This window comes from Mangifera indica, chromosome 7 (assembly GCF_011075055.1).
Source record: "Mangifera indica cultivar Alphonso chromosome 7, CATAS_Mindica_2.1, whole genome shotgun sequence".
Lineage (NCBI taxonomy): Eukaryota > Viridiplantae > Streptophyta > Magnoliopsida > Sapindales > Anacardiaceae > Mangifera > Mangifera indica.
This window is the reverse complement of record NC_058143.1, coordinates 121,392-142,639: the sequence shown is the minus strand read 5'-3', so window position 1 is coordinate 142,639 and position 21,248 is coordinate 121,392. Positions and strand designations below refer to the sequence as shown.

General features: G+C 29.6%; 1 protein-coding gene and 1 long non-coding RNA gene across 4 annotated transcripts; both read left to right on the top strand.

The window, feature by feature from the left end:
• The first annotated feature begins 400 nt into the window (after positions 1 to 400).
• Positions 401 to 4,605, top strand: LOC123220515. Of its 3 annotated transcripts, none has more exons than XR_006503062.1 (7): positions 401 to 1,597; positions 2,071 to 2,149; positions 2,820 to 2,979; positions 3,104 to 3,208; positions 3,565 to 3,802; positions 3,885 to 4,043; positions 4,144 to 4,605. It is a non-coding gene; the product is annotated as an uncharacterized LOC123220515 (long non-coding RNA). The 3 variants fall into 3 exon arrangements; XR_006503061.1 differs by having other exon boundaries at positions 411 to 1,597; positions 2,820 to 2,969; positions 4,144 to 4,604; XR_006503063.1 differs by lacking the exon at positions 3,885 to 4,043 and having other exon boundaries at positions 421 to 1,597; positions 2,820 to 2,969; positions 4,144 to 4,604.
• Positions 4,606 to 7,327: 2,722 nt separating this feature from the next.
• On the top strand, positions 7,328 to 10,219 carry LOC123220128 (6,7-dimethyl-8-ribityllumazine synthase, chloroplastic). The gene is made up of 8 exons (XM_044642154.1): positions 7,328 to 7,540; positions 7,620 to 7,741; positions 7,855 to 7,950; positions 8,364 to 8,459; positions 8,581 to 8,659; positions 8,985 to 9,031; positions 9,157 to 9,216; positions 9,835 to 10,219. Exons 1-8 carry the CDS (start codon positions 7,417 to 7,419, stop codon positions 9,871 to 9,873), a joined length of 663 nt encoding a protein of 220 aa, XP_044498089.1. The 5' UTR covers positions 7,328 to 7,416; the 3' UTR covers positions 9,874 to 10,219.
• Positions 10,220 to 21,248: the final 11,029 nt, after the last annotated feature.

Below are 21,248 nucleotides of genomic sequence, written 5' to 3'. Positions count from 1 at the left end.
TTGGAGAGGAAATGAAGATATTAAAATTTTTCCAAAGTTGTGTGTGCTTTCTATTAAAAAATGTCCCCTACTTACTAGAGAAGTACGTAATTATCTTTCTTCATTAGAAAGATTTGTTATTAAGGATTGTCCAAAGTTAGTGGTCTCATTCTCAAATTATCCAATACATTGCAAATTGAAAACTAATTATTGTGAAGGAATGGTATGTAATGATGGTTTGACTGATTTTAAGGCGTTGGATTCTTCATGTCTTGCAAATATTCTAGAGGTTAAAGATAAATCAAAGAAAGGATCTCAAAGAGTAGATTTTTTAAAGATTTATGAGAATGAAGAGATTATAAAATCATGACGAAGTTTGGAAAACACCAATTTTCTTTCCAATCTAAATTCACTTGACATTAGTAAGTGTCTGAATCTAACATCTATTGAAAGGGGTATGATACCTTCATCTCTAAAAGAACTTGTGATTCATGATTGTAGGAGACTTACAATTATTGGTGAGGACACCCTACCTTTCTATCTAAAAATACTTGCGATAAACTGAAATTTTTTAAGGATTTAAGTGTTTTTCTTCTTGAGTACTTAGAGATTTGTTTTTGTGATTCTCTCAAGTGCATATCATTAGATGGTCTTTTGCCTCAGACACTCAACCGACTGAATGTTCAATATTACAGAGCACTGGAAACATTATCTAGTGGAAATGAGTACCTCCCTAAGGCACTTACGTCCATCTATATTTATAATTGTGAAGAGCTAAAGTCAATTGGTGAGTCCTTTGATAATAGCCCGTGTCTTCAAGAAATTACTTTAGAGGATTGTGAAAATCCTGAATCCTCGCCTTTAGGTCTACACCATCTTCCATTCCTTGAGTCTATTGTAGTAATAGATTGTCCAAAACTGTTTGTGAGAGATGGTGTTCCCACCAGCCTTAGACAACTCTTAATTAATGAATGTGAAGATGACAAGGGAATGGGAATGTTCACCTCTCTAAAAAGCTTGCAAATCGGACATCTCCTACAGCTTAAATCCATCTCAGACTTGAGCAATCTCACTGCTCTTGAAAAGTTGAATATCGCTTTTCTCCCACTGCTTGAATCCATCCCAGACCTGAACAACCTCAAGTCTTTTAAGGTATTCACCATTGTTGGGCTGGAATTTGAACTAATTCCAAATCTCAGTGGCCTAACATCTCTTTCAGAATTGTGCATTGAGGAATGCCAGAAGCTCAAATCAGTTCCAGGTCTCAGCTGCCTCACCTCTCTTGAAAGTATGGAGATCAATGATCTCCCACAGCTTGAATCAATCCAAGATCTGAGTAACCTCACCTCTCTTACAAGATTCGAGATTAGTAAATGCCCAATGATCAAATCAATTCCAAGTCTGAGCAGCCTCAGCTCTCTTACGGAATTCAGCATTACAGAATGCGTAGGGCTTAAATCAATTCCAACTCTCAGCAGCCTCACCTCTCATGAAAGATTGGTCATTGGGAATGCCCAAACCTCAAATCCATTCCAGACCTTGGCAACTTCAAAGATTTATCAATTATGGAATGTCCAAAACTCAAACCCCTTGTGTCTCTCAATTGTTGTTTGTCCAGGTAATTCATTCAACTTTACTCGACTTAACATAATACCTTGTATCTCTAATTCTAACCCAACTTTTCTAATTTCATAAATTTATTGGTAACTGAAGAAACTCCCAGCTTAGGAAAATTCCAATTTCCAGAATTCTAAATTAAAGTAAATTCTTCATGTTTTTGTTTCATTTTCAGTTCCTGAGAGGATCTTTCAACAACAGACCAGATAATATTATGTTTAGTTTTTTGTGAGTTCTGAATTCAGGGAAAGAACATTTAGAGGCAGAAGTGGAAATATTTTCTGTCGAATTGATTTGAAGCTTATCTCAGTCAATTTAGATTTCTCATCTTCTAACATATGGACCATTCTAAAATTTTTACTTCTACTTAGTTGTTTTAACAATAACTCCTCTACCTCAAGTTTATTTAATAGATTCTCATAGCTTATTTAAGGAATCATTGTTTACTTACTCAATGTAAACAACACAATGCAGGACTGCTATTCTTAGATTCAATGTTGCAGAAATCATCGGAAGGCTTAAAATGATCCCAAATCATTTATGTTCTGCACATGTAATTACACATTTTCTACCTTACTCTTGGGTTTATATATAGAGTCCTCCAATTGATGAGAGCAAAACCAAGTAGTGGACTTCTAGATATCCTTCTGAATCAGAACAACCCGTAAATTTTCTTCTTATGCAAGCATGTGATAAATTTTTTCTCAATCCTCTTATATAGACACTTATTCTTTCAATTTCTTAGTGGGTCATTAAATAACAGATTAGATGATATTATTACTTAATTTGTGTGAGTTTTGAGATTTGATGCAACTTAGATAATTTTGGCTTATATTTCTATGTTTCTACAATTCAAGGTAGAAACACACAGAGGCAGGTGTTGAGCTATCTTCATTTTCAAATTGAATAATAGATTCAAAAATTGATTTCTTCAGTTTTATATACGATTTTTATATAAAATTGACATTTTAACCATTCTACAATTTTTATATCTACTTTTTGCTATTTTGAGAATAACTCCTTTGCCTCAAGTTTAAATTTCATAAACTTTATTTTTACTTTTATTTATTACATCATTTGACTAAAACACAATTCTAAGTTATCAACAAGATTCTCACACTGAAATTTTAAGGTACATATATGTTTTGGGTCAATTTCATTTTTGGTTGAATTTAAATTTTAATACCTATAATTTAACTTGTTATTTTATCAATTTTTTCCAGCAAGAAGCAAGTAAAAAATTTTGCTCTAGTTTCAGAAGTAAGGTATGGCATTTTGATAACAGAGTACTTACAAATTGAGAGTGGTTCCTCTGTTCCAAAACTGCTCTACTTTGTCATCTTATAGATTGTCTCAACTCTTGTCGTTCCAAGGTAATCAAAAGTAAGCAATACCTGCAATTGTTGATAAAAACATTCGCTAAAGATGCTTTCTACTTTCTTTTCCAAATCTGGGTTCTACTATTACATAGGCATGAAATTTTTCTTTCTGATTCAATTTTCTTCAGGTGCCACTGTCTTCAACTAAACATAAGCAACTGTTAGAACCCCACTCCTGGTCTAAACTTACTGGCTTGTTTGCTTGCACTTTAGAACCTAACTCCTGGCTTCAGGTATGGAGCTCTGCAAACCTTGCTAAAATTACAATACAGAGATTGGATCTTCTAGCTGTTGCAACGGTTAATCAAGCTGCATTTTTCTGCTTGTGTGTATGCTTTTTTTATTGTTACCTCATTGTTTTTGTTTTGGGCAAAGAAAAATTGCGAAATGCATCATTATCAATTAATGGTTTACTTTTTATAGCTTATTTAGGGAATCATTATTTACTTTCTCTATGCAAACAACACTATGCAGGATCCCCACACTTAAATTAACATTGCAGAAATCGTTGTGGGGCTTAGAGTTTTCCTTCTCCAACTTCATGTAAGCATATTTAAACTTTCATGTTTTATTTTTCTTGGTTGTGCAGCTGATCTGGCTAGAGGGTTTGAAAGTTAAGTACACAAATAGCAACATGGCTACAGAAATAGAGAAAATATGAAGAGTTTGAAGAATAAACCACTAGATCATTACTTCATGAACTTGGGCTTCATTGTTTGCTCTGGCGTCGTAGACTTATTGTGATGATAAGAGGAATGTGAAGCTGGCAGGCAGCAATGTAGGCAAAGGAAATCTGCTGATGCAGCATGTAATTAGTTCCAACAGTGGTAAGACTTGTTCAAATGGATAAAAATTCTTGTAAAGTTAAAAATCTTTGTGATGATGACAAAGCTTATATCTTTTCATCAGGATCAAAGAAAGCCATAAAATAAAAACTCTAAAATCTCGTCTCTTGAACTTGTGGAGATCAAGAAGTGTTATCTGCTTGTATATTTTGTCAAAGAAAGTTTGTTAGATATGATAATCTCAAGTCCTTATCAAATCAACTGAACAGTTTCACAACCTCAAGTAATTTCTTAATACAAATGTTCTCAAAGTTGCATTAATTTATGTTGTTTTGTCTAGTTACAACTCAAATTTTGATATTCGTCCTTTGTTAATGATACAGACCTGGAACTGAACTTCTGGAGGTGCTCCTCGCTGCCACTAGCATGACTGGTTTCCTGGAATTTGTTGTAGAATGTAATTTGATAGAAGTGTAGAGAGATACTGTTGTATTGAATTTAATGTAACCAACACAAAAGTCTTGATTGATTCTTTCAAATACAATATAAAGAGTTCAACAATTCATTACAACCAAAAGCATTACAAAGAACCAGAAATCACAGCAAGAACACTTCAAACCAGCATTCAAGCGGCTGGTGCTCTCCCTCTCCCTCACTCTTCACAATTCTTCTCTGCTGCTCTCTCCTTCTCCAGGTCCTTTTCTTCCTTTATCTCTCCACTCCTGTTTCGCCACCTCAGCAAGGGACATTCTTGTGGTCTCCTGTTTTGGCTGCTTGTCCACTATCTCCTGTTACTTGTCTGTTGCATGCTTCCTTGCTGGATGTTTGACATTTGTTGCCTCAAGAGCCTTGCCACTTGTACTCAAAATTCCTTTCCTTCCTCTCCTCTTAAAATAAACATGGTTCCTAACAGTTAATCATTGTTTGGAGAAAGAAATAAAAGGGAAGTCAATGTACCTTTAACAGGACATATAGCAATTAACTTTTCTGACTAAAATGGATGAGATTAAAAGACATGACTCACCTACTATCTTCTTGTTCATAAAATTATAAGTTGTAACTTTATCTGTTGTATCAACTTTTTTACTTGTTCTTTCAGTTCTATCAATTTTATCTTATATTTTTGTGCATTCTAGGTAATCTAGCCACATGGTTAGAAAATTTAAGTTCACTAACACTAAACGGCTAGTGACTTGGAGAAAATCTAAAGAAGGTTAAAGCCACAAACCACCTGATCATTGCTCCACAAACTTGAGGCTTCATCATGTCACCACGTCAAAAAATGCAGTGGCAGGGCAGCAACTTAGGAACTGAGAATGAAATTTTTCAAAATCACTTCTTTGGCTACATATAGGCTGATGAATGATGTGACTGTTTTTTATGTTCATGTTTTCATCTAGAAATGTGACTGATTTATTGTTTTGATATATCAGTTATTTTTAAACAAAAACGTATCATCCGAGGAATGGGGGTTGATTTAAAGTTCAATTACAGTTGCCACTAATGTGAAAACGAAAAACCTATACAAGCACAAGCTCATATTCAACTAGAAAATAGAACCCAAAAATAATTTATTCTACATCTAAAACTCAATAATGAAACATAGAATCCTAAACAATTTCATGCATTTGTAGAATAAGGAATTTTCTTATAAAGAACAATTCACCTGCGAAGCTGCAAGCCACTGAATTATGGTCTTCAGTTCAGGAACTTCACCAAAAGCACCACATTCCCAAAACTGACGACTCTTCTGGTCAGAATTTCTGAGGACTAGATTGACAGATGTTCCTTCTTTTGTTTCATTGGCATTTAAGGAAGCTTCATGTAACTTTTAAAATGAGGAACTCCTAATGTTTGTTTACTGCAACACATGATAATAGTCTTTACCCGAACTTAGCCATTGTTGCAACACACTCCATCCGTATCAACAAGCCTAAATATCAAACAAATTGGAATATCCGTATTTCACTAAAATATTTCTATAACAAATGCCCGATATAGTTCAAATGGTGCAATGGAAATAAGCTTAAGGCTATATAAACAAACAATTCCTCAAAATTGATGGTAGAAAGATGGTTTGCACCTCTATTTGTGGCTGGGAACAAACAAAAGAAATAGCATACAAGAAGAGCACAATTCAATTCCTGAAAAGCAACATTTTTACTATCATTGATTATGTTGTATTGAAGAAACAACTGAAATTAAAGAAGAATAAGTAACGAGACCAGATGGTGTCTTATTTAACAGATTATATGACACATGGTTGTATCATCCTTCTTTAAATTAAAAAATGTCAAATTTTGCAGCACTTATGAACTTATATGCAGCATATATTTGTTGACATAAAAACCCATGCATCTTAGCTTTAGTTGAGCAGCGAATCATATGCCTAACAATTTATAGCCCAAACAAGATAGTTGAATTGTATATCGTATTATGTATCTAAACTCTAATTTTATATATTGTATATTGAGTATCGTATCAAATTGTATTATACAGTTTTTAAAAAGTAAAATCATTAAATATTATTAAAATAATTAAAAAGATAATTGATACATCATCATTTTGAAAAATATCACAAACACCTTTGAAATTTTAAAATTTCTCAAATATACTTTTACTACATGATCATTTTCTCTAAAAAGTATATCGATCTATATTAGTAATATTTATCGTATCGTATCATACGATACGTCCACTGTATTATATTAATTACGATACATCTCATGATACATATCATTTTTCATTTGTATCGTATTGTATCATATCGTAAGATATGTGTCATGTATCATAGATACTGATAACTAAGAGCCCAAATACAGATATATCTAGCTAGCCACGAAACTCTATTATAACACCCTTAGATAAATTCTACATTAACAAAATATGAGAGAAATGTTAAAGTCTTTGTACATCTCATATTGCTTAAGGATGCAAAGATTTTGATTGATTAAATAGTTTATGAGTTCCTTAAACTATCGAAACATATGTTAGGTTGCAAACCTTAAAAACAAAATTATAATAGATTTTGTATCTAAAACAAACAATATCTTAATAGTGGATCGGACTATTGAACCAAAATGTTACATTTGTCTGCTTATTATACCCAATACCCGTTTTGATGTCATAAATTTCAAGAAAATGATCTGCATTTTGATAGTGACTTTCCAATAGAAAGGGCAACAGTAAGAGAAAATTTGCTAGTGCTGGAAGAATTTCTCCAAAACCACTTTATTTGATTCAATTAAACAAATTATATTTAAATATTTTTATTTGCAAAAAATTAATTTAAATCCCCTATTATCAAAGCCAATAGTAAGATTAAGGTTTACAATGTTTGAAATTTTAATGATATTATACTCGAATCAACCCATAAATTTCTTATTAAACTAATCAATAGTAAACTCAAACTTGATTGGTCAATCATCAAGCGGAGCCCAGTTAGGGCCTTTTTACACCCTAGCATATAGAATGCAAAAGAAAGTAAAAATCATTAACCCCGTTGAATTTTCTAAATTTTAAAATGGCCCTAATCTAAGCTTATATTGCAACCTTGCCCTATTCCCTTTGGTTTTCACCTCGGTTTCATCAATTCTCACTCAAAAATCGGAACTTTATCAAAATCATCATTTTCTCCCTCCCAAAATTCAACGAAAATGGCCTTAAACCTCAAGGCTCCAATCCACCACTCTTGTTCTTTGGCTCCTGCTCCTCAACAGCCTCATGTGTTTTCCGCAAAGCCTTCTTCAGTCTCCTTCCCACACTCTCCTTCTCTCCCAGGTTTCACTTCTCTTCATTTTCTGGCATTTGACTTTCTGAATCAAGGCTTTTTCCACTGACTTGTTTCACTGAATTTCAGGCTTTGCAATTGGAAACCAGATAGCTTTTGAGAGGAAGGAGCGTTTATTGGTTGTTGAAACGGCAGCTGTGAGACAATTGACTGGGTCGTTGATCAGAAGTGAAGGGCTACGCTTCGCTGTGGTGGGGTTTTGAAGAAATTTGATACGTGTTGTCAAGATTTTTTTTTTGTGTTTTGTTTATATTGTTTGATGGTGGCTTTGATTTGGATTGTTTTTGCTTTTTGAATTTTTGAGGTTGTGGCACGGTTTAATGAGATAGTGACAAAGTCATTGTTGGAAGGGGCTTTAGAGACATTCAGAAAATATTCAGTCAAAGAGGAAGATATTGATGTATGTAGCTAATTTTTTTTGAAGATTATTACTGTACTTGGTTACAAGTTTACTTTGTTTGTTAACTTTTAATTTGTAGAATTTAATCTAACTTCTTCAAGATGAGGATATTTTCTTTAAAATTTGATGAAATTCAGATAACTTCTATTAAATTTTGAGAAAATTTTCTTAATTAACATTGAATCTATTGTCTATATTTTAGGATGTTGTAGCTCTAATGGGTTCAACCATATTTTTGCCTCATTTCTTTACATATACTCTTTATTTCAGTTTTTGTAATCCATTAGTGGGTGTTCTGGATTGATGCATTGCTTAGGCATGCATTCCTGCTTTCGTGTCTTGTGTGATTGTTAACTTGGTTTGTGATCTTTGGTGTCTGTTCATTTATAGTTTTGACTGTGAAAAATCTTCAGGTTGTATGGGTTCCTGGCAGTTTTGAAATTGGTATTGTTGCAGAAAGGTTGGGGAAGTCTGGAAAATATAATGCAGTATTATGTATTGGAGCTGTGGTATGTTTCTCTTCACAACTTCTTTAAAAAACAATTCTTGTAAATATTCTCTTATCTTTCTGAGATTGCTTCTCTCTGCTAGTGGCTCTCTAATCATCGGAACTGTATATTTTGTCAGTAGATAAGAGGTGATACTTCCCACTATGATGCTGTGGCAAATTCTGCTGCGTCAGGAGTACTTTCAGCTGGCCTGAATTCAGGTTTGTATTCCTTTTTAGTTTTAATATTTAAATTGATTTCTTTCTCTTGACTGTATGCTAGCAAGACAATATGTAGAAAGTTGAGCTATGCTCATATGCCTATTCTTAATCCTAATTGTAACTGAAATCATCCAGGAATCCATTAATAAATGTAATAGATACATTAGCTTTAAGATTCAATCACAAGATGCATCTTTTTTGTAATTTTATCATATATAGCTTCAGGTATCGTTTTGAAGTACGCATAACTAGCTGGCATTGCATCATCTTCAAGTGTATTTTGTTTCATGATGAACATTGAACTTGTTTCTTATTGTTTTTGCAGGTGTTCCATGCATATTTGGGGTCCTGACTTGTGAAAACATGGAGCAGGTAAAGTTATAATACAATAGGTTATATATGAAACTGTGCTGCAAAAAGAATGTCTTGAGAGTTCCTTTCTCGATGCTATTGAATGGGATATAATCTGTTACTGCTGCCTTGTATGATAATTGCAGGCTTTAGACCGTGCTGGTGGCAAAGCTGGTAATAAGGGTGCAGAGGCTGCTTTGGCTGCCGTAAGTTCATGCTGAAATTATTTTTATCCCAAATGATAGTATTTAAGTATTTGCTTCTTTGTTGGCTGACTACTAAGATTTGAATTCTTAGAAAATCTTTTGAAATGGTAATGAAAATTTAAAATATGAAAATAAATAATTAAATAAACTTAGGATGTTTACTTTTTGTGTTTCCTTTGGGGCAATTCTTTAATCTTTTATTTTAACCATATGAAGCCAATTAGTTAGTCCTTTTATCCCTGTTTGCTTATCCTCCGAAGAAAACAATAGGAGAATTGTATTCAAATTTGGTCACATTCATCTCACCAAAAATGAGAACTGAAGATGGTATGCAGCTTACTCTTCTAAAGGATAGGAATCCTTTGTCTTCCTTAAATGAAATGTGTCAGACCAATGTATGCACATTTGAAACTATTAGGTTAGCAAAGAAGGGGTATTGCATGAATTTTTTATAGTGAAAAATCAGAAAGGGTTTTTAGTTTGCAGGTGTGCTGTTTAAGATGGTGTATTTTGTTGCATCTTATTCTGACTTAATAATTAGCTTGGTCAAAATTTTTTCATTTGGTTAATCTCATGTCAACATTATTTGGTTCTTGATCATTTTCACTTATATTGCAGATTGAAATGGCATCTTTGTTTGAGCACCATCTGAATTAAGGATTATCCAAAGAAGAGTCTGATGCCATCCATTTTCCCTTTTTTTTTTTCCTTTTCTGGACATGCTTGTTTTTGTTGTTGATTTTGTATCCAGAGTCTCTAAAATCTCTATAGAGTTCTTTTAGAATTTCATAAGAAGGGTAGCTATAGCCTTTCCAAATTGGTTAAACTAAATCTTAATTGCTTGTTACCCAAAAATTTGTTCCTGTGCTACACTGCCGGTGAAAGACGATGTCTTTGGTTTGTGTATGTTTTTCAGGCCAAATTGTTGAGAATATCACCTTTGAAATTAGCATGTTGCCATCCGGCGCCAACCAATGGTAGCTTGTGCACATAGTTTTGATTACTGGCGATTAGAATGAGAGTGAGATGGGCACAATTTAGGCTTTGATTTTGCTGAGTTTATAGTTGAACAATCTGCCAACTTATTTTGTTTCAAGACCTATTCATGTTATTGGCATAGAGAAGCGCTTGTTCATTGATAGATTAATGTAAATGTTAAAGCACTTCAAAATGGCAATAACTCTATAGGACTCAGGTTGGATTTAAATTGAATTAAATAAACTTGAGTTTGAATTTAGTTCGTTTGAAAAGAGTTGAGTTCAAGTTTGAGTTTGAATATGAGTTTTAAGTAACTTAATATTGTAGCTAAGTTAAAATGATTAAAATAGTATTAATTCGATGTATATTAATGAAAATGATATCATGAAATTTCAGTTGGAATTCATTCATCCCAACACGTGGCAAAATTCTTATTACACATACGTAAAGACTGGACAATTAATAGAACCATGGATACACCCAACGATGGGTACAACCTACAGATATAATAGATGTGATCTATTGAGAATACGTGTCAAATATACATATCAAGTATCTACGAACTCCAGGCATGACATGATCTAAAAATAATTAAAATTCAAAAATAAAAATTATGTTTTTGACAGATTGATTTGCAAAGCAAACGTGCTAATTTTTTTTTTTTACACGCTTTCCTCGAGCTAGACCTCCTTCCCGGGGCGACCAACCATACTATTACATGTGGCTCCAGCCTTGAAAATTTGTGGGCATTAGCACATCATGGCCCGTGGCATATTGGGCCGCACCAGTTTGACATGGCCCATTGTGGGCCTCTACATGTGAGAGAACTATGGATGAGAGCGCAGGCCTAATTTCAAGAGCTGGTGAGTCAAATGTGGCGTCCAACCTCATCCAACAACATTTTAAATGGGCCTCACCCCATCACTTTACTTCTGACAAATTGGCCCTTCTCCTTGTGGGCCACATATATAATTCCATTTTACCACTACTCTTACCCCCTGTTCATATCAAAAATTAAAAAAAAAAAAACTATTTTTTCCGGTTAAATTTTACACTAACAAATAGTTTTTTGAACTATTTTAATGTATTTCTTAACAGGCATGTGAAAAAATATATACATAGAATGTATCTTCTTTAACAAAGAGTTATTATAATTTTCTCAGTAACGCTATATATATTAACAATGATTATAAATACACGTAAAAATAATGATGTATCATTATATGATTAGATGATTTCGAATTTAAAATAAAATGACATTTAATCGCATAATAACACATCAATATTTATACCCATATAATATTTGTATGTATTGTTAATATAATATTATTCTAATCTTCCAGACAATGAAACTTCATCATCTTGTGTTATTAACTAGAAACTGTAGGCTTAAAAATTATTCTATTACAGCCTAAATAATGCCAATAACATAGCATTATATATAAAATTAGTATTGTCATTCATTAAAATTCATCTTACAAATAAAAATGAATAATTTTATATGTATTTCTGCTAATGTTTCATTATGTGTACTTTAATTATTTACTTTATCTTTAATATAAAATTATTTAATTATATGATTACATGTCAATATAAGTACTTGACAGTACCCATTTTATTAATACATGAATTATTATAAAATTAGAATAAAAGATAGCAAAACCTAGAGGTAATGAGCTATCTTATTTTTTTAAGTAAAGTAACCGAACTTTGCTTTTTTTTTTTTTAATTGAAGAAACTAAACTTTCAAACTTTTGTATTAAATGGATTAAATTTCAAATTTTTAGATTAAGAAGATTAAACTTTCACTATTTTTTAAAATATATCAAACTAATCATATTTCTTTCAAAGCAAACAATATGATTGTGTTTGTTAAGTATTTTCATTAGGAAATAATGCAAGCGTTCTCCACTCTATAGAAAAATCTAAAAATTTGACCCATTCAATAAAAAAAAAATTAAAAGTTTAGTTCCTTCAATAGCTTAAAATAAAATTCGGTCCCTTTAATGAAAAAAATTATATTATCCTATAAGAATATTGCAAAAAAGTTATGCAATTCAAGGACTCATCAAGGTGCATAAAGAGTAAAGGGTAAGCTAGCTAGTTAGGAGTTATTTAGTTCTTGGACTACTTATTAGATTCCTACATGTTTGATGCCTTTTTTTTTTCTAGTGGGACTCATTTTACTTTGCTTAAAGGTCCAAAGATTTATATGCCCATTTATATATTATAAAGAAATAAAAAAGACAAAAATTTCTCAAGTTTGGCCAGGTAGAATTTCACAAGAAATAGTAAGATTGGTACTTGAGGGATAAGTGATTTGATCTTTTGTTCTTACACATGTTCATCTCTCTAGTGGAACGATTTTTTTAAAGTTTATCCAAAATAAAAAAGACAAAAGTTTATATTCGTTTTGTTGTTGATAATCTAGAATAAGATTCGTTCTTAATATGCTAAGATATTATAACTAGTTGTTAGAAAGATGTGATGTCTTTGCAATCATTATCCACTTCTTATTTGTGAACGGTTAGAATATAATTCTCTAGTCACTAATTAACAATCAAATATTACCATGGTTCAATAATTTGGTTAACACCATACGACTCAAATCCAACTCCTAATATTTGAGAAGCATAGTGTGACACTATCATACGACAAGTTTTTTTTTTTTTTTTTGTGTGTGTATATATATATTGATGGTTATACCAAAGAAAACCAAGATTAGAGGTACAATCGAGTTAAGACTTATCCGATTATTAAAACATTAATTCAATACTTAGTTGAGTTTTGTCTACTTAGGAGATAGGTTTCCCACTATTTTTTTATGCTTTTAATTATTGCTATGGACCAAAATTATTGAAAGATCTCTTCCATTGTTGACCTAACCAAATATTTACACACAATAAAAAAAAGGAAGAAAGGATAGAGAATTTACAATTTTGGTGAAGTGGAATTTAAATCAAGAACCACTTACATTTGGTTCAATAGGAAAGTGCTTTGTTGCTTCTTTTTTTTTAAATTTCAATTCTACTTGCTATATGATATTCTTGAAAGAAAAAAATATGTGTGTAGTTGGGCTAGTTGTTTTTGTATATAATTGACTTTAATTAATTATTTCATTAACAAAATATAATTTAAAGTTTAGCGAGAAGTTAAATCGTTTATTATTTAAAGTTTCATTTAATGGGTGGTGGTAAATGCAACCTTCAAGTCTATATCAAGACATTATTCATTTTAAACACATAATTCGTTAGTTTTTTCTTCTACTTTCTTTTTAATAAAATATGCAAAGTAATTTCCAAAAAAACAACTAATTATAGAAATAGCTATGTGCACCTTGACTTGCCATTAGACATCAATGAAAAACAATAATTTTCTATCGTATCAAGATTTTTATTAATATGTAACAGATTAAGAAGAAGTTGTTTATTTGTTAATTAAAAAGTAAAATATAATCTAAAATGTTGATTACGTTTCTAAAAATATTAAGGCTACATATGTTTCTAGATAGCCACCATATATGTTTGCAAGATTTTCACAATTAAATTACACGTTAATCTCATTACCAACATAACAAACAAAGTCCAAATTAGATAATAAAGCTGATATTGAATACTAAAATTTAATAAATAATCCCATTAAGATATCTCTCCAAGTCTTGATACATCTCCCTTGACCTAAAATAATGCTTGCATAAGATTTCAGTGATATCTATCAAATCCATACACATTTTTTCAATGAACAAATTAAAGTTTTTTATTTTTTTCCAGATGAAGCCCCAAAAATGTCTAAGGAAACATTTGGCACAAACCTTCAAAAGACACAGCCCACATTTTACAAATCCAAGAACAAATTACTTGTGCTGTGTTTGATTTTGTTTTCTGAAAGTAATTTTGAAAAATAATAATAAGAATATGTTTTTGGGATTCATGAATGAAAATGAGATCCTCCTATGTGTTTTTCCCAATCTAATAATATGTATATATAAAAAAATATATGTGATTAAATTTGTTTTTTATATTTATATTCATTATTAGTATTATTATTATATTGATTAATTATTAACTATAATTCTGTGTTTTGTTCCGATAATAATCATATGAAAAAAGATATAACCACATAATTATATAAAAATTTGAAACAACATAATTAAAAATAAATCTCTATTTAATTTTTTATTTCGAGTTAGTCAACCTTGTCAATATATCTTTTAAGCATGATCAGACTTCTAACTTTAATAGATTTTTCATTTTTTCAAAAAACGTGAGAACGGGTTTTTATAATATTCTTTGTAAGAGTAGAAAATCAATTTTCTTTTTTTTCTTATATATTTGTCACTTTTTTTTAAATTTCTATTCAAGAGAAAAAAAAAATCAAAGGATGCCAAAGATTTTAAGCATTCTAATAAACAGAACACCACTTAATGAGAAATTAAACCTAGTCAAAATATTTACCTTGTCAAAATGAAGAATCCCATTTGGAAATTTTGAGTGTAAAAATCTAGACTATCTGAAGCCAGGAGAAATAATATGTCAACATAAGCAACTAACTATACATTGAAAATTAGGCCAATAAATCATAGCCAAAAGATTTGAAAAAATAAAATTACTAAAAAGACTAAAACATGCATCCATGCATCTCTCGCTTTTGAATAAATTTCTTGCCTGTTTCACCATTTAATTCCTTCTGAAAAGTAAACAAAAACCCTGTAGATTGAATTGATCCAAACTAATCTTGTGATCTACATTAAATATTGAAGAGAAAAAGATAAAAATTGGTTCCCTAAGAGAACTGCAAAAAGGACCCACAGCCCCATCACCTAATGAAGCAAAATTGAAAGTGTGATGGGTGGGAAGTGAGTTTGGTGTTTGGAAAATCCACCACCTAAACAGGCAAAACCTAACAATGTTTAATCCTTAAATTCAATGTGAAACTTCCTTCTTAACTTCATCTGGTTGTTGAGTTCAATATTTTATTTTATATGTTGCAGTAATGTTTCTTACCGTTTTATTATCATGTTATCATGTTGTTATTAATATTTTAGATGGGAAAGTGATCATGAAACTCACCACAAGTGGAACAATTGATAAAGATGTGAAATTCTAATAGTAGACTTAGAAGACCCAAATTTGATTTCATAGGAAGGCTTTGACAATATAGGTTGCTAGACCAATCTCTTTACCAATTTGGTAGTCAAGTTATTCTAAATGGGATTTATTTTATATATTGCAATAATGTTTCTTATCGTTTTATTATCATGTTGTTATTAATGGTTAGATGGGAAAGTGATCATGAAACTCACCACAAGTGGAACAATTGATAAAGATGTGGAATTCTAATAGTAGACTTAGAATACCCAAATTTGATTTCATAGGAAGGCTTTGATAATATAGGTTGCTAGACCAATCTCCTTGCCAACTTGGTAGTCAAACTATTCCAAGTGGTATTTATTTTATATGTTACAGTAATGTTTCTTATCGTTTTATTATCATGTTGTTACTAATGGTTAGATGGGAAAGTGATTATGAAACTCACTACAAGTGGAACAATTGATAGAGATGTGGAATTCTAATAGTAGACTTAGAAAACCCAAATTTGATTTCATACGAAGACTTTGACAATATAGATTGTTAGACCAATCTCTTTACCAACTCGATAGTCAAGCTATTCCAAGTGGGATTCTTTATGGAAAAAGAAATAGTCAAGAAAAAAATGGAGCAATTTTTTAGTAAGAATTTTCAAATGAAATGTTTATAGTTTAAAAAAATTTGCAATTCAATTATCTTCAAATTTTACATTGTTTTGTTGAGAGATAAATCTCATTACATTTTCCCTAATTAGGTATTCCTTTTCTTCTTTTGTTTTCAACAAGAATAATGCTACATTTATTATTTTTTTATTAATTTATTAATACAAATTAATGAGTATTAATGTGATTAGGTGATTTAAATAAGTATTTTTTGATAAATTTTTATCATACAATTATGCTTGCTCAAAAAAACCCCTTCTAAAAATGTGTCGGCAAGAGTTTGCAAATTTCAAACATAGATTTTTAAAAAGAAAAGAAAAGAAAATGTTTGGTAATTATCGTTTCATTTAAAAATAAGCACCCCATATATTAATATTTTCAATAATAAAAATCTAAATTTTCCATAAAATTTTTGACACAATTTTGAAATGTTTCGTTTCATAATGTTATATTTATTTATAATAAGTATCAATTTAAATGAATTACTATATGATTGAATATTATTTTATTTTTAATATAAAAATACCAATTAAATAATTACACATAATTATCGATACTCATAATATATACATATAATTTTATCTAATTTATAAATAAATCCATTCCAATCCCTTGGAAAGCACCGTAAATAACTCTTACTAGATTATAAATTAAAATGAGCAGGAGCAGAAAGAAAGTCTAAGTTTTAACTTTAATAAAGAGAAATTAAATTAAATCATTCTAGTACATATGCAAAGAACCAAAGCTTTAGATGCATTGTACAATAATAGAAGCAAGCGCAAGAAATACTTTAGAATTTGCCACTTGAGTGTAACAAAAATAAATTAAAAACATGATCTAAGTCTAGTTGCCTAATTGAAAAACTATACCATATTAATTAAATGAATAGTGTTACCCTTTAATGGTCCAAAATTATACACGTAACATTATTATATAATATCCATGAAAATAAATTGTATGCCTCAATTTATGTCACATATTATACATTTAGACAATAGTGATATATGTCATACTTCACATCCTTTGATAAGGTTAAGCGAAATTTTTTTAAATATTTTGTAAACTCTTAAATTGTTAGGAGGTGATTCGAGTGAAGAATTCTTTCACATCGAATATCAAGATAAATAATATCTTAAAGAAATCATCAATCTTACACAAAAAGACAAAATATTTAACATAATTTGATATAACCCGCTTATATCAATGGATGAAAGAGAAATATATTATATTATCACAAAAATACAAGAGCACAACACACTGTATGATACCTCATAAGTGTAACAAAGTTACCCCAATGCTTAGTATAAGACTAGGCTAACAAAAATATGATACCTACCAAAAACCTCTAACTAATGGTAGGGCTAGAAGTGAGCCGAGTCAATCCCGAACAAAGACCAACTCGTTTTGGATTATGCCTGGCTCAAGCTTGCTCAATCACGTATTTATGTTCATCTCGTTTGGTAATTTTACTGTTTGTGATTAGCTCACAATAGTTCACACCAGATATTCATCTCGGCTCGGCTTCAAGCTCACTTCGAGCTCGTATTTTAAGTTTATTTCAAATTTAGATTATTCAAATGTATAATGATCTATATCACATGCAAGTTGCTTAAAATTTTTTTCATTTAAATGAGCCATGCTCGGCTCGCACAACCTATGTTTAGGTTCAGGCTCGGGCTCATAATCATCTTTCATTTAAAAGCTAGGCTCGCGTTCATACTCGTGTTCATTTATGACAGGCTCGGTTTAGGCTTGATTCAAATCCAAACTTAACTAATGACATCTCAAAATTTTTGTTTCACCAAAAAAAATAAAATTTTATACATAGACAAATCTTATTAACTTGTGTAAATAAACTGACAAAACAATATATGATTAAATAATGTGATTGTTTATTTTTTTCTCATTTAAAAATCACTTAATCATATACTGATTTATCATTTTATGTAGATAACAGTACTCTAAACAAAAACTCCTATCAACAAACTTTGTGAAACTCTCAGGTATTTCTCTTTTATAAACCGTTTCGTTTTCAAGATCATATATTTATAGGGTAATAAAGATATAGGATTTTTATTGAAAAAATACGTTCCTAATCTAAGGAGAATGGTTATTCATCCTAGTAATATTATAACAAGATTTACTTAGAAAGATACAAACTCATACTTTACAAAGAAAACTAAAAGAGGAAAGGAGAGCCACACGATCCCCAACAAATTGAATACATGTGCAATGAAAGTCAATATATTCTTTTTCCAAGTTGAAAATCTAATAGTCTTGTTTAACATCAATTTGTTTCCTCATGATTTCCTTTAGATCCTCCTGTTCCTTCATTACTTTTTTGCAAAACCCCTAAACCACACGTTACTACCTTTTTTTTTTTATTTCTAATCAAATCAACTATTTTTCTTTGTCTTTATCCCAATACAATTAATTTAGTTTTGACCATAATTGTTCCTAATCTCCTTGATGCATGCATAATCCTGTTCCTCTCCGTCCATTCAATAAATTTATTCAGTTCATGAATTTGCTTTTTCATCGCTATTAATTGTTTTCAATATTGGAAAAAAGCTATAAATACAATCTTATATTAAAATTTTGATTTTTCTAATCCTATTTATAACATATATTATATCATAAGATATATATTTAAAAAAATTATTAAAATAATAAAAAAATTCTAATTATCATGTCATCTATTTGAAAAATATTATAACCCCCCTTTAAAATATTAAAAACTTTAGATACACCTCCACCATATCATTACTATTAACCTTTATAATGTAAAAATACCAACTTAACCTAATAGATATTTTATTTATTTTTTTATTATGTTGGCGATTTAATCAAACGTTGTAATACTATCTGTATCCATTTTGACTACACACTTATTTATGTCATCATGTGATTGAATATTATTTTATCTTTAATTCAAAATTACACAATCATATAGTAACATATATTAAATGTATACATATTTATGTACTCAAAATAAGTATACATAGTTTTATTAAAGAGCAATACTATGTGTACCCACTTTGGGTACATAAATGTATACATACTTATACATGTTATTATATAATTAAGTGTTATTTTATCCTTAATTTAAAATTACCCAATCATATAATGACATATATGAGTGTATACCCAAAATGGGTACACGTAACTTTATAGTTTATTAAATCAAACGATTGTTATCATCCTATTTGAACTAATTAAATAGATATCACCTGTTTTTTTACTGAGTTTATACCTAATAAAATCAATATCTTTTATTTTTAATTCAGTTTATATCCAATTAAATAATTATAAAACTATACATACAAATAATGAGTACAAACTTATACATGAATAATGATATATTTTTATATGATTGAGTGATTTTAAATTAAATATAAAATAGTAATTAATTATATGATAATATATTATTGTATATATATAAATTTGTATATATTATTTATGAATATAATACTACTAATTGAATAGATATATTTGTTTCAGTCTTTTAACAATGTGAATGAATAAATATGGTCTATTTTTAATCAAGTTTAAACCCAATAGAAACAAAAATCTTTTTTTTTAAATAAACTTTATACATTAAAATAAAAATAAATATTTTATATAGTGTTGTCACTATTGTACGAGGAATTATATGAACTGTGCATGGAGATGCATTGAATGAAAAAGAAGCTTAAGATGTGGGCAATCTCACGAATCCATATGAAGAGGGCATCTTCTTGTAACCTTTCAACCTTGTACTATAAAAAAAAATATATATATTTTATGAGACTTTCTTCACACAAACACATGAACACAAATATAAATAATCCAATTGTCCTTTATAAATTTGTCCACTTGACTTAAGCACTTTGTATGCAACTATCATGGACACCCATTTCTCTTGAACCCCACTTGGCTAACCAGATAACATTTTTTCCATAGATTTTATAGTGCAAGTGGTGTATGTGCATGACACAAGTTGAAAAATTAATCGACAATTAGTTCATTTTAATCCGTACTTGTATTATATAATAATAATATTTTGAAAGTTAATTAATTATATATGCAATATCCACAAAAGATATATAATTACGTTTTGTTTTGTTTGGTTTTGCTTTTAGAATATACAAGTTTAGTCTAGATTTTATGGGTTTGATGTCGCGTTTAAAATTTTTAATTTAATCTATAGTTGTATTTTATATAATATTTCAAAAATAATTATAAAACACTAATAAAAATAAATATATATATATATATATGTTCGGTTTGATTCGACTTTATTTTTATTTTAAAATACAAGTTTAAAAAAATCACAGTTTTTTTACGAGTGGGCTCTTTATATAAAGAGAGTCAACATACATAATAAAGAGAAAAATCAAGGATTTATTAGGGTTCATTTGAAGCATAGTTATATCTTAAAATATCAATATTATTTAAATATAATTTACCATTACTCATTATAATAAATTTATTTGTTAATGGATTTTTATATCATTAATACCAAATAATAATATGTTTACGTATTAGAATTCTTATTTATAAGATAAATCTATTAAAATTCTTATCTATAAGAGAATTCTTACTAAAATTTTTATTCTTAAGAGACCCCGTATGCGTTTTGTCTTATAAAGTTGTCAATTTCAACACTAGTTTGATTCAAACTTTCTTAAATTAAACATATAAACAAAACCAAACAACACAAAGTGCACTACTAAGAATACCAAATGAAGTACCAAAATTGATGATCCAAATGAACCCATTCAAGAAACTCAAATCCAAATGGAAAAGGTAATCGAAGCAAACAATAACATATAAAAGTAGTATTATGTATAAAATTTTATGCACAAATAACAACGTGTCATTATGCGATTGAATAGTTTAAAATTAAAGATAAAATAATACTCAATCACATAATAATATGTTATTGTTTATATAATACACATAATTTTATTAAATATATAATTAAAAAAAGCATAAGACATTATTATATATATTCATTCGAATAAATTATCATAATAATAAGTATGTATATTTGATTTGTTATTCATTGATCCAACTCAAAAAAGCAAACCAAAATTATAAAAATACACATCTAGTTAACTAACAACACATTAATTATTAAATAACTTAGTGTTCTCCTATGAAAAGATAATATTTTTAAAAAATATTTTATATTAGAAAATTAAATATTTCTTTTCTAATATTTTTAGTAATATTAAGCGTAGTTACTTTCAATACGTAAAGAGGTATACATTTATATGTATTATCATGTGATTGAATATTATTTTATCATTAATTTAAAATT

What these genes read in the sequence shown, in the direction of transcription:
- LOC123220128 (XM_044642154.1), top strand. Translation starts at nt 7,417, where the DNA reads ATGGCCTTAAACCTCAAGGCTCCAATCCACCACTCTTGTTCTTTGGCT. An exon ending in AAGGGCTACGCTTCGCTGTG is followed by an intron (nt 7,742 to 7,854) that starts GTGGGGTTTTGA and finishes TGAATTTTTGAG; the next exon opens with GTTGTGGCACGGTTTAATGA. An exon ending in CAGAGGCTGCTTTGGCTGCC is followed by an intron (nt 9,217 to 9,834) that starts GTAAGTTCATGC and finishes CTTATATTGCAG; the next exon opens with ATTGAAATGGCATCTTTGTT.